Here is a 17,361-nt window from a genome sequence, read left to right as displayed (position 1 = left end):
GTGGTCTGAGCAATGCCTTCTAAAGCCTCAGCATCACATCCATGGCCTTAACTGAAGCAGATTACGGCTGATTTGATTGTAACCATCATTCCTCATTGCCATCACCTGCTGGTATCCTTTGCCCAGAGTCACAGACTCATTGTACGGAAAATACTTTTAAAATCCGTTCCTTGTTCTTTTCTGATTTGGCAGCAAGATGTATATCCACAAACAAATGAGAGACTGTACACATGTTAAAGGTTATAAGAAATTACTTTATTAGAGTTATATAAAGAATAAAATAGAGAAAGGAAGAAAAATGATGAATAAAGCAGTAGACAAGACAAAATAATACTTATCAGCCAATCACTAAGCCACTCTGCACAATATACTGCTGGAGGGAATCACACCTAGGTAGTAGAGGCAGATAATTTCCATAAGACATAAGACCCCATGGCTCCCAAACTGGGGTCCAGAGACCCATAAGGCCATAATAAATGGGAGCAGAATTAAGCTGATCCATTTGGCTATCAGCCCCAATTTCCAGCCTTTCCCCCATATCCTTTCATTTCCTGACCAACCAAGAATCTATCAACATCTGCCTTAAATATACATAGAGACATGACCACCACAGCTGCCTGTGGAAAAGAATTCCACAGATTCACCACTCTCTGGCTAAAGAAATTCCTCCTCATCTCCATTCTAAAAGGACACCCCTCTATTCTGAGGCTGTGTCCTCTGGTCTTAGACTCTCCCGCCATAGGAAACATCTCTCCACATCCACTCTATCCTGCCCTTTCACCATGCGATAGGTTTCAATGAGGCCACCCCTCAATCTTCTGAATTCCAGTGAATACAGGCCCAAAGCTATCAAATATTCCTCATATTCCAGCTTTTCAAACCTGGAATTATTTTTGTGAACCTCCTTTGAAACCTGTCCAGTTTCAGCACATGCCTCCCAAGATAAGGGAGCCAAACGGCTCACAATATCCCAAGTGAGGCCTCACCAATGCTTCATGAACTCTCAACATTACATTGTATTCTAGTACTATCAAAATGAATGCTAACATCTCATTTGCCTTCCTCACCATGAACTCAACTGCAAATTAACCTTTAGGGAATCCTGCACAAGGACTCCCAAATCACTTTGCGCTTCAGATTTTTCTATTTTTTCTTCATTTAAAAAATAACCGTTTCATTTCTTGTACCAAAGTGCATGACTATACACTTCCTGACACTATATTTCATCTGCCACTTCTTTGCCCATTTTCCTAATCTGTGTAAGCCCTTCTGTAGCCTCTACTTCCTCAAAACTACTTGCCCCTCCACCTATCTTTGTATTGTCTGCAAACTTTGCAACAAAGTCATCAATTCAATCATCCAAATCATTAACACATAACATAAAAAGAATTGGTCCCAACACAGACCCCTATGGAACACTACTAGTCACCGGCAGCCAACCAGAAAGGGCTCCCTTTATTTGTACATTTTGCCTCCTGCCAGTCAGTCACTGCTTTATCCATGCCAGAATCTTTCCTGTAATACCGTGGGCTTGTAGCTTGTTAAGCAGCTTCATATGTGGCACCTTGTCAAAGGCCTTCTGAGAATCCAAATACACAACATCAACCAATTCTTCTTTGTCTATCCTGTTTGTTATTTCTTCAAAGAATTCCAACAGACTCCTTCGGCAAGATTTTCCCTTGGGGAAACCATGTTGACAATGGCTTATTTTATCACGTGCCTCCAAGTACTCTGAAACCACATCCCTAACAATTGACTCCAACATCTTCCCAACCGCTGAGGTTAGACTAAGTCCCTTTCTTCTGCCCCTCTCCCCTTCTGAAGAGTGGAGTGACATTCGTAATTTTACAGTCTTCCGGAACCATTCCAGAATCTAGTGATTCTTGAAAGATTATTACTAATGCCTCCATGGTCTCTTCAGCCTCTTCTTTCAGAACCCTGGGGTGTATACTGTCTGGTCCAGGTGACTTATCTACCTTCAGACCTTTCAGTTTCGCAAGAACCTTCTGTCTAGTAATGTTAACTCCACACATTTCATGACCCCTGACACTGAGAACTTCCACCACACTACTAGTGTCTTCCACAATGAAGACCAATGCAAAATACTTACTCAGTTTATCTGCCATTTCCTTGTCCCCACTACTATCTCCAGCATCATTTCCCGCAGTCCAATATCCACTCTTGCTTCTCTTTTACACTTTACGTACCCGAAGAAACTCTTTAATACCCCTCGGTTAATGGTAGAGGTCCATGGCTTAAGAAAGTTTGTTAACTCTTGCTATAAGACATAGGAGCAGAATTAGGCTATTCGGCCCATTGAGTAGGCTCTCCTATTCCATCATGGCTCATTATTATCCCTCTCAACCTCATTCTCTTGCCTTCTCCTCATAACCTCTGACACCCTTACGAATCAAGAACCTATCAACCTCTGCTTTAAATATACCCAAAGCCTTGGCCTCCACGGGTGTCTGTAGCAATGAATTCCATAATGTTGCGCTGACCCTTACCTACTTCAATATCAATCTCACCCTTCCCTGCTACATAGCCCTTCATTTTTCTATCAGCCATGTGCTTATCTAAGAGCTTCTTAAATGCCCCCAATGTATCTGCCTCTACTAGACTTGTCAGGACATTCTGGGCACCCACCACTCCCTCTGACATCTGCCTCTAAACTTTCCTCAAATCACCCTTAAATTATTCAAAAATGCAAACACGAGGAATTCTGCAGATGCTGGAAACTCAAGCAACACACATCAAAGTTGCTGATGAACGCAGCAGACGAAGGGTCTCAGTCCGAAACGTTGACTGTACCTCTTCCCAGAGATGCTGCCTGGCCTGCTGCGTTCACCGGTACCTTTAAATTATGCCCTCTTGTATTAGCCATTTCCTCCCTGATAAAAGGCTCTGGCTGTCCACTTGATTTATGCCTCTTGTGATCTTAAACATTTCTATTAAATCACCTCTCATTCCCCTTCAGTTTAAACACAAAGTACTGGAAGAACTCAGCAGGTCAGGCAGCATCTGTGGAGACAGAGGGAAGGTCACTCTCTTGGGTCAAGACATTGGATAAGGACCTGAATCATCACTTCAGCCTCCACAGGCGCTGTTCGACCCACTGAGTGCCTCCAGCAGTTTGCTTTTTGCTCAGATTCTGGCATCCGCAGTCCCTTGTGTCTCCACCAGGCAGCTTGTTGAGTAAACCAGCTATCACAGACCTGGTTATTCAGTAACCAGCTCTCACGAGTCTCGTTACTGAACACCCAGCTTTTTCCACTGGTCAACTGGTATTCAATACCAGCAAATACCAGTGGGTGGCACTGCAGACATAGGTAAAGAGGCGCAGCTCACCTCTGCCCTCTGCAGGTTGGTGATGGTGCTGCGACACTTAATTTTGGAATCGTCATGCTGGCTTCTGCTGAATCAGAATCAGGTTTATCATCACTGACATTCAGTATGTCATGAAATTTGCTGATTTACGATGGCCCTGTTACTGTGCTCTATCTCTAAATAAAGTTACATTAATAAATCAATAGTGCAAAAACCAAATAAGGATGTAGTGTTCATGGTTTCATCTGATGGTGGAGTGAAAGAAGCTGTTCCTAGCATCGTCAGTGTGGGTCTTGAGGATCTGGTACCTTCCCCTGATGGTAGCGATGAGGAGAGGCATTTCCTGGAAGGTGATGGCCCTTAATGTTGGATGTCATCATCATGAGACATTGGCTTTCGTAGATGTCTTCAACGGTGTGGAGGCTAGAGTTCATGGTGGAGCTGGCTGAGTTTACAGCCTCCTGTAGATTTTTCTGTTCCTGTGCATTGGAGCCTCCATACCAGACAGCGATGCAACCAGTTAGAATGCAACCCAATGTGCATCTGTAGAAATTTACTGGAGTCTTTGGTGACATACCAAATCTCCTGAAACTCCTAATGAAATGTAGCCAACACCATTCTCCTGCCTTCATTCCCAATCAAGAACCTATCAATCTCTGCCTTAAATATCCCAGGTACTTCACCTCCAGGGACTTCCGTGACAACAGTCCCGCAGGTTCACAAGTCTCTAGCTGAAGGAATTTCTCCTTATCTCTGTTCTACAGGGACGCTCTTTTATTCTGAGGCTGTGATCTCTGGTCCTGTTAGTATCTTGTCACTATGTCCCACCTCTGAGACTCTCCTACTTCTGAAATCATCTGTCATGCCTTCTATATCCAGCAATATGTACGTCACTTGCTGCTAACACACTTGAAGTTCACAGATGGTACCGAGTTAATGTGAGTTGAATGTTATATTCTAAGTTGTAATGTAGTGAGAGCTTGCTTCTTGTCTCTTTAACAGGGGAGTTTTAAGCCGCTCTGCGCCTTCTGGGATTTGACACTGAACAGTAAGTATTTGTCATTTGCCAACCTAATGTATGAAGAGCATCTGATGGATGTGATGGAGAGGCCCTTCAGCCCTTTGAGACTGTTCCATCAATCAAACAATAGGATCATAGATGTAATGTTATATTCTGTACTTTTTGCGACGGTAAAATTTCATCCTCGCCAGAACATACCGGTGCAATTTTACACTGCCATTATAGGGACCATCCTCACATCAGCCATTTCTGTTTGGTTTTATGCATGCAGCATCTTCTCACAATAGATGAAAACTACAGCAAACCGTCAGGTCGCATGTGCCCGTAGAAGTTCTGGAGTGATAGTAGATGGCAGGCATTAATCATTGCTGTTTCAAGGCTGCTCCACCATACAATATGATCATAGATGGTCCTCCATTTCCATCCCATACTCCCACTCTTTCCCCATGCACCTTAACATCTTTTGTGCCTAAAAATCTATCCACCCTCTCCTTCAATATCTCCATTGATGTTCTGCTCCTGGGATAGAGAATTCCACAGTTTTCCCTTCCTCTGAGTGAAGGAATTTCTCCTCACCTCAGTCCCATTACGCTCTGCAGCCGAGGACCAAGTGTGGGCTTTGTTTCTCAGGAGCAGTGTGCTGGCCCTGGAGAAGATACAGAGAAGGTTCACAACGATGATCCCAACATTTATATTCAGGGCAAAGGTTGATAGATTCTTGATTAGTTGGGGAATGAAGGAATAGGGGGAGAAGGAAGGAGTTTGGAGCTGAGAGAGAGAATGGATCGGCCATGATAAAATGGCAGAGCAGATTCAATGAGCCAAATGGCCTAATTCTGCTCCTATCTCTTGTGGTCTTAATGTCTCTGGGCCTCTTCAGAAGGATGATTGGGTTCGTCCTTGAAACCTTTTTAAAGGTTAGATTTATTTGTCACAAGTACATCGAAACATCCAGACATACAGTGAAGTGCACCGTTCGCGTTGATCTGAGGGTTGTGCTGGGGCAGCCCGCAGACATCCTCACACTTCGGGCACTAACATAGCACGCCCACAACGTACTAACCCTAACCTGTATGCCTTTGGAAGGTGGGAGGAAACTGGAGCACCCGGAGGGAACCCCCGTGGCCACGGAGGGAACGTGCAAACTCCTAACACGCAGCGGAGGGAGTTGAGTCTGGATCCCTGGCGCCGTAAAGTGTTACACTAACCACAATACTACCATCCCATCCCTGCATCTTAACACCTTTTCTGTGTGGAAATCTGCCCACCTACAGTACTTCTTCAATACATTAATTGCTGCTGTCCCCCAGGGATAGAACAGTCTTCGAGTATACGTCCTCCTACTTATGTTTTCTTGGGCCCCTAGCTCCCAGTGGAGCATAGGCCATCGATGACCTGCCAGCTCCATCAATGACCTGCCATATCCATCGATGGCCTGCCATATCCATCGATGACCTGCCGTATCCATCGATGACCTGCCAGTTCCATCGATGTCGATGGTATGGTTGGAGTTCATCGATGCTTCTGCAATCCATTGCATCCACTGTCCAGGGGATAGTCTTCTCCAGCTTCACCAGAGCCCTGTTGGCCAGCCTTACCCATTTCCACCCCTCATGACAGGGATGGAGGGCTGGAGTTTCAGAGGCTCTCTTACTCTGAGTGAAGGAATTTCTCCTTGCCTCAGTCCCATTTGGAACCTCTGCAGCCGGAGCAGCCTTGAGCCTCATTTTTAAGGAGCAATGTGCTGGCCCTGGAGGAGGTCCAGAGGGTGTTCACAAGGTTGATCCCAGGGGTGAAAAGCTTAGCAAATGAGGAGCGTTTAATGTCTCTGGCCACACTCAATGGAGTTCTGAAGGACGATGGAGGGATCTCATTGAAACCTACAAGATACTGAAGGCCTGGATAGAGTAGACAAGGAGAGAATGTGCCCATCAGTAGGAGGGTCTAAGATCTGAGAGCACAGCCTCAGAGTAAAGGGATGTCCAGCTAAAACTGAGATGAGGAAGAAATATATCAGCCACCGGGTGGCGAATCTGTGGAATCCGTTGCCACAGCAGGCAGTGGAGGCCAAATCACCGAGTATACTTCAGACTAAGGTTAATAGATTGTTGATTGGTAACGGGGAGAAGGTGGGAGAATGAGGTTGAAAGAATATAAGATCAAACATGATGGAGTGGTGGAACAGAGTCAATGGGCCAAATGGCCTAATTCTGCTCCTTTATCTCGCGGTCTTGTAGTCCTATCCTTTATCTGTGACAGTAACCCTAGACATGTTAGCTGAGGGAAACAGCTCTCTGTGCCCAACCTGTTAAGTCGATTAGGGGTTCAGTGCTGATTCATCGCTCTACAACGCCTCCTTTGCAGATGAGAGCGGTGGGTGGAGCACCGAAGGGTGTACGACTGATCCAAGGGCCAACGAAACCATCTGCCTGTGCAACCATCTGACCCACTTTGGAATCTTGCTGGTAAGAACCCTTTTTTTTTACTCAGGGTGGGGGAAATGTCGGATGCTTGGGCGTTGTCTGTAAGAGCAGATTAATAGGCTAGCACAGTCAGAATGGGGCAAATAGCCTAAGAAGCTCCCAGCTTCTCTCATTATCCCTGCTCCCCTACCTACTCTCCTTTCACCTCTCACCTGGTCTCACCTACTACCTGCCAACATGTGCTCATCCCCCGCCCCCACCTTTTTATTTTGGCTTCTGCCCCCTTCCTTTCCAGTCCTGATGAAGAGCCTCGGCCCAAAATGTGAAAAGATTAAAGATTAGATAAAGATTAAAAATCAGCTTTATTTGTCACATGTACATCGAAACATTGAGATATACAGTGAAGTACATCTTCTGCATCAACAAACCAACAGAGTCCGAGGATGTGCTGGGGGCAGCTTGCAATGCTGCCAAATGTGATACCAACATAGCATGCCCACAACTCACTAAATCTTCTGCTACCAGCTTCTTCTTCCGATACTGTCCGTTTCAATTTTCCTTTCTTCTATCAACACATCATAAAACCACTGTGAAGCAACAAGTTCTGTGCCTCTTTCCTGACTTCCGAAAGAACCTTTGGTTGAAACATCAGAGTCCAGCAGCCCTCTAGTAACCCACATCATGATGAATATTCTACACAAGCTCAGCATACTGAAAGTACGTACCACCAGGCTCAAGGACTGCATCGATCCTGCTGTTATAAGACTATTGAATAGTCCCCCAGGGTGATAAAGAAAAAAAGACCCTTGGCCTCACACCTGTGACCTTGTACCTTACTGTCTACCTGCGCTGCACTTTCTCTGTAACTGTAACACTTTATTCTGCACTCTCCTATTGTTTTCCCTAAATGTTCTGTTGTAATCAAACGGCCTGTTCAGTCAGATGGCTTGCAAAGTTTTTCACTGTACCTTGGTACATGCAACGATACTCAACCAATTTACCAATTCCAATAATTGGGTACAGTATAGGATTAATGACAGTGTGATGTTCTGAAAATGGAGAGATTACCGTTATTTATCATGTGTACAGTGCAGTGCATATTTTACAATAGTGAGCAACACCGTCCGAGCGTATGCCGGCAGCAGCTTGCAAGAGTCACCGTGCCTCCACTGACAACACATTGTCCCTACAACTTACTGACACTAACTGTTAGTGCATCTTTGAACTGTGGGAGGAAACCGTCGTACCTGGAGGAAATCGTAGTACCCAGAGGAACTCTATGCGGTCACAGGCGTGGCGGGGATTGTACCCCGATCATTGGCACTGTGAAGCGTTGTGCCAACTGCTATGCCACCGTGCCGCCCCGGTACCGATCTGCATTTATCACGGGTTTTCTCCGCTTACAGGACATCTCAGGAACAGCCCAACGGATCGATCCGACTAACACCAAGATCCTGACTTTCATCACTCACATCGGATGTGGGATCTCTGCTATCTTCTCAGCGACTACACTCCTTACATACGTGGCCTTTGAGTGAGTAATGGAGGTGGTGTAGGCGGCAGAGGTGACAGGCACCGGGATCTGCATCTACAAACAACCTGCTGAGAGAACTCAGTGGGTAGAGCAGCGTCTATTGGGGGAGGAATTGTTGGTGTTTTGGGGTCCTGGTGGGGGGTTTTAACCTGAAACGTCAACAATTCCTTTTTCTCCCTCATCCCCACAGATACTGCTCGACCCGCTGCTCTCTAATCCAGGCAGCATCCTGCCAAATCTCTTCCGAATCCTCTGCAAAGCCTCACATCCTTCCTGTAATGGGGTGACCAGATCTGAATGCAATACATCAGATATGGCTTAACCATAAAGCTGTAATATTAACACAAAAAAACACGATTGGAATGGCCTAATTCTGCTCCTATATCTTATGGTCTTTTAGAATTTATCAGAATATTATTGTCAACCTGGGCACTTGCTGTATAAAAAGGTTTGCCACCCCGGAAGAGAATCTTCTGTGTTTACATTGAGATGAAACATTAGATAACAGAAGGTCTGGCAGAAGGGAGTTATCTGTAGTAATTGTAATGTGATCACTGGAGTCGAGTATGATGTTCTCCTAAAGGGTTTCTATTGGTGGCTCTAGAGCAGAGACTTCCAACCTGGGGTCCAAGGACCCCTCACTTAATTCTCTGTGGTATAGTACAGATCATTCTCATGCTGCACAGCTCCAACAGAATGTTGGCCATCATTGCTAGAGGGACTGAATTCAAGAGCAGGGAGGTCATGCTGCAACTATACAGGGTACTGGTGAGGCCGCACCTGGAGGTCTGTGTGCAGTTCTGGTCTCCATACTTGAGGAAGGATATACTGGCTTTGGAGGCAGTGCAGAGGGGGTTCACCAGATTGATTCCAGGAATGAAGAGGTTAACCTATGAGGAGAGATTGAGTCGCCTGGGACTGTACTCTCTGGAGTTCAGAAGAATGAGAGGGGATCTTATAGAAACATACAAAATTTTGAAAGGAACAGATAAGATAGAAGTAGGAAAGTTGTTTCCATTGGTAGGTGAGACTAGAACTAGGGGACATTGCCTCAAGATTCAGGGGAGAAGATTTAGGATGGAGATGAGGAGAAACTGTTTTTCCCAGAGAGTGGTGAATCTGTGGAATTCTCTGCCCAGGGAAGATGTTGAGGCTTCTTCACTAAATATATTTAAGATACAGTTAGATAGGTTTTTGCATAGTAAGGGAATTAAGGGTTATGGGGAAAATGGGGGTAGATGGAGCTGAGTTTACGGACAGATCAGCCACGATCTTATTGAATGGTGGGGCAGGCTCGACGGGCCAGATGGCCGACTCCTGCTCCTATTTCTTATGTTCTTATATGTAACTTGAACAGATTTCAGCATGGTATATATATTTTATTTATTTATTTATTTACTTGATGTAAGATGAGGTACTGCTGTGTGCCATATCTTACAGAAACATGGCTCCAGGACAACATTCCATGCACCATCAGGTTACAGGGCCAGGCCACTTAGGGACTTGTGCTGTTGTTCTATTTATTTGTTTATTTATTAAGTGCAGAACAGACCCTTCTGGCCTAGCAAGCCGCACAGCCCAGCAACCCATCTATTTATCACTAGCCTTATCACAGGACAATTTACAATGACCAACTAACCTGCTAATCAGTACACCTTTGGACTGCGGGAGGAAACACACACAGTCACATGGGGAACTCACAAACTCTTTACAGACAGTGCTGGAATTGAACTCTGAACTCTGACACTCTGAGCTGTAATAACGTCACGCTAACTGCTACACTCCTATGGTGCCCCACTGAACGCAATGTCTTCTCAGTTTTTAGATATAATGTTGAATTCCTTCAGATTGATTTTGATGTTATCTTTGAAGCGTCTGGAGTAACAAGTGTATTCTCCTTCAGGAAACTGCGTCGCGACTATCCCTCGAAGATCCTGATGAATCTCAGTGCCTCGCTCTTCTTCCTGAACTTCACCTTCTTGATCAACGGCTGGCTGGCCTCGTTCGACATTACTGGGCTGTGCATCGCTGTGGCCGCATTGCTCCACTTCTTCCTGCTGGCCTCCTTCACCTGGATGGGCCTGGAGGCCGTCCACATGTACATCGCCCTGGTCAAAGTCTTCAACACCTACATCAGGAAGTATATGCTCAAGTTCTGCATCATTGGGTGGGGTAAGTCAGGCCATCTCTCTCGTTGGGTTCCCTGTTCCTCCCACTTCATTGGTGCTCATTTCCACCTTGTTTCATTGTTCTGGGTATTCCTTTTATTCTGCCTGTACCAGACGGACAGGAAGGAAACTGTGAAGTGAAAGGGAAACTATCTGCTGTGCTGTCTCCTCACCACACTTGTGAAGCTCAGCAGTTCTTTGAGAAGTTCCCCTGTCTCACCTCGTCCTTTGTTTCACCTCTTTCTGCTCAACTTTCCTCTGCTTTGTCTGTTTCTTTCTTCAGTCTGCTTCATCTGTCCCCTTGATTCCCCGTTCCTTATTTCCCTGTCCCCTTGTTCTCCTGTTCCCTTATTTCACCTCTTCCCTTGATACCCAGTTCCCTTGTTCCCTCGTTCCCTTGCTTCCCTCTTCCGTTATTTCCACTTCCCTTATTTTTCCCTTTCCTCATTTCCCTTTTCTCTCATCTCCCTATTCTCTTGTTTTCCTGGTCCCTTTTTTCCCTCTTCCCTCATTTCCCTCTTCCCTCATTTCACCTGTTCCTTTGATTCCCTCTTCCTGTGGTTCACCTGTTTCACCTGTTCCCCTATTTCATTATTCCATCTGTAGTTGAGACCATAAGATATAAAGCAGAATTAGGCCATTTGCCTCATTGAATCTGCTCCAACATTTCATCATGGCTGATCCAATTTTCCTCTCAGCCCCAGTCTCCTGCTTTCTCCTCGTATCCCTTCATGCCTTGACCGATGAAGAATTTGTTCTGTTTTGCCAGTCTCTTTTGTTTCACCTGTTCCTTTGATCCAATTGTTCCATGTTTGCTTCTTTCTTTGTTCTACCCATTCTTCGTAAATTGTCACACCATCATCACAAACTATCACACCTTCATATGCCATCACACCATAAGAAACAGTCACACCAACGCACTATTGGGAGCCATCACACCTTCATACAGCATCACACCATTACACACAGAAAATGACACAATACACACACCATGACAAACCATCACACACCATCACAATCTGTCACACAACATCACAAACTGTCACACACCATGATAAACCGTCACACACAATGACGTCACACGCCATCACAAACCATCATTCACCATGATAAACCATCACATGCCATCACAAACCATCATTCACCATGATAAACCATCACACGCCATCACAAACTATCTCGCACCATGACTATCTGCCACATACATCACAAACCTTCACACGTCATCACAACCCGTCACACACCATGTCAAAGTATCACCCTTTCATACGCCATCATACTGTCAGAAACTATCACACCAATACACAGCACCACACACCATTGCTCAGCATCGCATGCCACCACATGCTGTCCTCATTTGATCTCTACATCCATGGAATCTCCAGAGTACACCTCGCGGAGGACAGTCGTTCTAGACAGCAGATCATCACCACCTTCTCAGGGGCAAGAGGGGATGTGTATTAAGTGCTGGCCTCGTCAGCAACACTGATATCCTGGGAATAATAAACAACACCTAAATCAGTGTGAGAGAGGAACCTTCTCATAGGTAAGCAGATAGATGAAACAAAACTGTGGGAGGGAAGGGTTAGATTGATCTTAATGTACATTAAAAGGTCAGTACAATGTAGTGTGCCAAAGGGACTGTTCTATGTTCTATCTGCTGTTTATGTGGTTATTCATTCTACACCTATGTCTCATAAACATCGTGGTGTTGCCCAGGGATTCCATATGTCCTGCACATTGTGTGTTTGCAGGACTGCCGGCACTGGTTGTGGTCATTGTCCTGGCAATCAAAAGGAGCTTCTACAGCATGTTGCTGTACGGCAAGGATGACGAAGGCAGTGGCGCCTCAGAGTTGTGAGTCTCTCCTCGCGGTTGGCTTTATTTGCTTCGGTGGTTTGTGGGGAGGCTGGTGCATCCAATGGGGGCGGGGGGAATAACACACCACTGCTGGGAGAATGTACTGGGTCAGGCAGCATCGGAAGCAGGCTTGTTATCACATCTGAGGTGAAATTTACTCTACAGTGAAAGACTTAAAAATTACTATACACTAGGGGACAGTTGTGTGCTGGAGCAGCAGGCTGAGGATAGCAGACACCAACAGAATCAACAAACTCATTCGTAAGGCCAGTGATGTTGTGGGGATGGAACTGGACTCTCTGACGGTGGTGTCTGAAAAGAGGATGCTGTCCAAGTTGCATGCCATCTTGGTCAATGTCTCCCATCCACTACATAATGTACTGGTTGGGCACAGGAGTACATTCAGCCAGAGACTCATTCCTCCGAGATGCAACACAGAGCGTCATAGGAAGTCATTCCTGCCTGTGGCCATCAAACTTTACAACTCCTCCCTTGGAGGGTCAGACACCCTGAGCCAATAGGCTGGTCCTGGACTTATTTCATAATTTACTGGCATAATTTACATATTACTATTTAACTATTTATGGTTCTATTACTATTTATTATTTATGGTGCAACTGTAACGAAAACCAATTTCCCCCGGGATCAATAAAGTATGACTATGACCATGACGATGACTGGTAACCTGATGGTTAGTGTAATGCTATTACTACACACTAGGGGGCAGCACAGTCACCTAGTGGTTAGTGTCAACAACAGGAATTCTGCAGATGCTGGAAATTCAAGCAACACACATCAAAGTTGCTGGTGAACGCAGCAGGCCAGGCAGCATCTCTAGGAAGAGGTGCAGTCGACGTTTCAGGCCAAGACCCTTCGTCAGGACTAACTGAAGGAAGAGTGAGTAAGGGATTTGAAAGTTGGAGGGGGAGGGGGAGATCCAAAATGATAGGAGAAGACAGGAGGGGGAGGGATAGAGCCAAGAGCTGGACAGGTGATAGGCAAAAGGGGATACGAGAGGATCATGGGACAGGAGGTCCAGGAAGAAAGACAAGGGGGGGGGGACCCAGAGGATGGGCAAGAGGTATATTCCGAGGGACAGAGGGAGAAAAAGGAGAGTGAGAGAAAGAATGTGTGCATAAAAATAAGTAACAGATGGGGTACGAGGGGAAGGTGGGGCCTTAGCGGAAGTTAGAGAAGTCGATGTTCATGCCATCAGGTTGGAGGCTACCCAGACAGAATATAAGGTGTTGTTCCTCCAACCTGAGTGTGGCTTCATCTTTACAGTAGAGGAGGCCGTGGATAGACATGTCAGAATGGGAATGGGATGTGGAATTAAAATGTGTGGCCACTGGGAGATCCTGCTTTCTCTGGCGGACAGAGCGTAGATGTTCAGCAAAGCGGTCTCCCAGTCTGCGTCGGGTCTCGCCAATATATAAAAGGCCACGTCGGGAGCACCGGACGCAGTATATCACCCCAGTCGACTCACAGGTGAAGTGTTGCCTCACCTGGAAGGACTGTTTGGGACCCTGAATGGTGATAAGGGAGGAAGTGTAAGGGCATGTGTAGCACTTGTTCCACTTACACGGATAAGTGCCAGGAGGGAGATCAGTGGGGAGGGATGGGGGGGACGAATGGACAAGGGAGTTGTGTAGGGAGCGATCCCTGCGGAATGCAGAGAGAGGGGGGGAGGGAAAGATGTGCTTAGTGGTGGGATCCCGTTGGAGGTGGCAGAAGTTACGGAGAATAATATGTTGGACCCGGAGGCTGGTGGGGTGGTAGGTGAGGACCAGGGGAACCCTATTCCTAGTGGGGTGGCGGGAGGATGGAGTGAGAGCAGATGTACGTGAAATGGGGGAGATGCGTTTAAGAGCAGAGTTGATAGTGGAGGAAGGGAAGCCCCTTTCTTTAAAAAATGAAGGCATCTCCCTCGTCCTAGAATGAAAAGCCTCATCCTGAGAGCAGATGCGGCGGAGACGGAGGAATTGCGAGAAGGGGATGGCGTTTTTGCAAGAGACAGGGTGAGAAGAGGAATAGTCCAGATAGCTGTGCGAGTCAGTAGGCTTATAGTAGACATCAGTGGATAAGCTGTCTCCAGAGACAGAGACAGAAAGATCTAGAAAGGGGAGGGAGGTGTCGGAAATGGACCAGGTAAACTTGAGGGCAGGGTGAAAGTTGGAGGCAAAGTTAATAAAGTCAATGAGTTCTGCATGCGTGCAGGAAGCAGCGCCAATGCAGTCGTCGATGTTGCGAAGGAAAAGTGGGGGACAGATACCAGAATAGGCACGGAATATAGATTGTTCCACAAAGCCAACAAAAAGGCAGGCATAGCTGGGACCCATACGGGTGCCCATAGCTACACCTTTAGTTTGGAGGAAGTGGGAGGAGCCAAAGGAGAAATTATTAAGAGTAAGGACTAATTCCGCTAGACGGAGCAGAGTGGTGGTAGAGGGGAACTGATTAGGTCTGGAATCCAAAAAGAAGCGTAGAGCTTTGAGACCTTCCTGATGGGAGATGGAAGTATATAAGGACTGGACATCCATGGTGAAAATAAAGTGGTGGGAGCCAGGGAACTTAAAATCATCGAAAAGTTTAAGAGCGTGAGAAGTGTCACGGACATAGGTCGGAAGGGATTGAACAAGGGGTGATAAAACAGTGTCAAGGTATGCAGAAATGAGTTCGGTGGGGCAGGAGCAAGCTGAGACAATAGGTCGGCCAGGACAGGCAGGTTTGTGGATCTTGGGTAGGAGGTAGAAATGGGAAGTGCGGGGTGTGGGAACTATAAGGTTGGTAGCAATGGATGGGAGATCCCCTGAGTGGATAAAGTCGGTGATGGTGTGGGAGACAATGGCCTGGTGCTCCTTAGTGGGGTCACGATCGAGGGGTAAATAAGAGGAGGTATCCGCGAGTTGTCGCTGTGCCTCGGCAAGGTAGAGGTCAGTACGCCAGACTACAACAGCACCCCCCTTATCGGCGGGTTTAATAATAAGGTTAGGATTAGTGCGCAGGGAGTGGAGAGCAGAGCGTTCCGAAGGAGTGAGGTTGGAATGGGGACAAGGTGCAGTGAAGTCGAGACGGTTGATGTCCCGTCGGCAGTTAGCGATAAAGAGATCCAGAGCAGGCAGAAGACCAGAGCGGGGTGTCCATGAAGAAGAGGAGGGTTGAAGACGGGAGAAGGGGTCATTGGTGGGGGTGGAAGAGTCCTTGCCGAAGAAGTAGGCTCGGAGACGGAGACGGCAGAAGAAAAGTTCCACATCGTGGCGAACACGGAACTTGCTGAGGTGTAGGTGAAGGGGGACAAAGGTGAGGCCCTTACTGAGGACAGAGCGTTCTGCCTCCGACAGTTGAAGGTCGGAGGGGATGGTAAAGACCTGGCACGGATGAGAGCTGGGATCAGAGGGGGGAGGGGGGAGGCTGGGGGTGTCAATGGAGAGGGGAGGGTTGGGGTGAGAGGAAGATGGAGCCTCTGAGGGCCCAGGAGTTAGTGGTTAGTGTAATGTTATTACTATACACTAGGGGGTAGCACAGCCACCTGGTGGTTGGTGTAATGCTATTACTATACACTAGGGGGCAGCACAGTAACCTAGTGGTTAGTGTAATGCTTTTACTATATGGTAGGGGGCAGCACAGTCACCTAGTGGTTAGTGTAATGCTTTTACTATACACTAGGGGGCAGCACAGTCACCTCAACACGCACATCAAAGTTGCTGGTGAACGCAGCAGGCCAGGCAGCATCCCTAGGAAGAGGTACAGTCGACATTTCAGGCCGAGACCCTTCGTCAGGTAGTGGTTAGTGTAATGCTTTTACTATACCCTAGGGGGCAGCACAGTCACCTAGTGATTAGTGTAATGCTATTACTATACACTAGAGGGCAGCACAGTAACCTAGTGGTTAGTGTAATGCTACTATGAACCACCAACCTGGGTTCAATTCCTGCCCCTGTCTGTACGGAGGATGCACGTCTTCCCCTTGAGCATGTGAATTTCCTCTGGGTACTCCTGTTCCCCCATTCCAAAGACAGGTTAATTGGTTAGAATGGCGTAATCGTGCGGTACAGGCTCGTTGGGACTAGAGAGGTCTGTTACCGTGTTGTGTCTCTAAATAAAGTCACAAGAATAAATGAGTAATGTACAAGACGAATAGTGAGGTAGTTTTTGTGGGTTCATGGGCCGTTCATAAATCTGATGGTGAGGGAAAGAAGCTGTTCTTCAAATGTTCAGTGGGGGTCTTTGGGTTCCTGTAACCCCTCCTTGATGGTAGTAACATGAAGAGGGCATGTCTGGGATGGTGAATTTTAATGTTTGGGTTGTAACTCACGTCAGATACCTGGACCTGTACCCAAAATTGATGTCTCCTCCTATTTGACATTTCTACCCTGACAAAAGGACTGTCCAATGTTGTTGCTTGTGTGTAGTTTTTCATTGATTCTGTTGTAGTTCCTTGTTCACTGTGAATGCCTGCAAGAAAATGAATCCCAAGGTAGTATATGGTGATATATACGTTCTTTGATAATAAAATGTACTTCGAGTTGTTTTGAACTTCGAACTTTGACTCTCATAATTTCATGAACTTCTGTCGGGTCTCCCTTCAGTCTCCAACACTCCAGAGAAGACAACCCAGACTTTTCAACTTCTCTGATCAAATCACACGCTATAATCCAGGCAGCAGGTTTACACGTCTATCACCTGTTATCGTTGGAATCTGAAAGCTCATGCTTGTTCCTCAGACACATTTTATTTACTTGTGCACAAGGAGAACTGCCTGGCTCCTGTCACACACTGATCTGTAGTCTGAACAGAGAAATGTCCGTTTTATACGGAATTGAATACCAGCTACGGTTGTTGACCATTTAGTAAACTGTGTACAGTAGTCTTAGGTGCATATACTGTAGAGAGCTAGCGTGCCAAAGACTTTTGCACAGTACTGTATTTGTCAGCGTGGAGTGGAGAGAGAGTTTGTATATCTGGCGGGAGTAAAGGATATTGAGAATGGGAATGGTGCAGCACCGCGGGAGGGGTGTGGGACAGGTT

At 46.4% G+C, this 17,361-nt stretch overlaps 1 protein-coding gene across 6 annotated transcripts in view; it reads left to right on the top strand.

Annotated features, from left to right (window-relative positions):
* adgrg6 (adhesion G protein-coupled receptor G6) overlaps positions 1 to 17,361 on the top strand; it is a 181,053-nt gene that overhangs the window by 135,344 nt on the left and 28,348 nt on the right. For all 6 annotated transcript variants that reach the window (XM_072264787.1, XM_072264786.1, XM_072264785.1 and 3 more), the window contains 5 exons: positions 4,330 to 4,375; positions 6,713 to 6,813; positions 8,178 to 8,305; positions 10,209 to 10,477; positions 12,228 to 12,330. In XM_072264787.1, the coding sequence (XP_072120888.1) occupies positions 4,330 to 4,375; positions 6,713 to 6,813; positions 8,178 to 8,305; positions 10,209 to 10,477; positions 12,228 to 12,330 (647 nt within the window). The remainder of the gene's footprint in view (positions 1 to 4,329; positions 4,376 to 6,712; positions 6,814 to 8,177; positions 8,306 to 10,208; positions 10,478 to 12,227; positions 12,331 to 17,361) is intronic.

This window comes from Mobula birostris, chromosome 8, assembly GCF_030028105.1.
Source record: "Mobula birostris isolate sMobBir1 chromosome 8, sMobBir1.hap1, whole genome shotgun sequence".
NCBI classification, from domain to species: domain Eukaryota; kingdom Metazoa; phylum Chordata; class Chondrichthyes; order Myliobatiformes; family Myliobatidae; genus Mobula; species Mobula birostris.
This window is presented reverse-complemented; position numbering and strand designations above follow the sequence as displayed.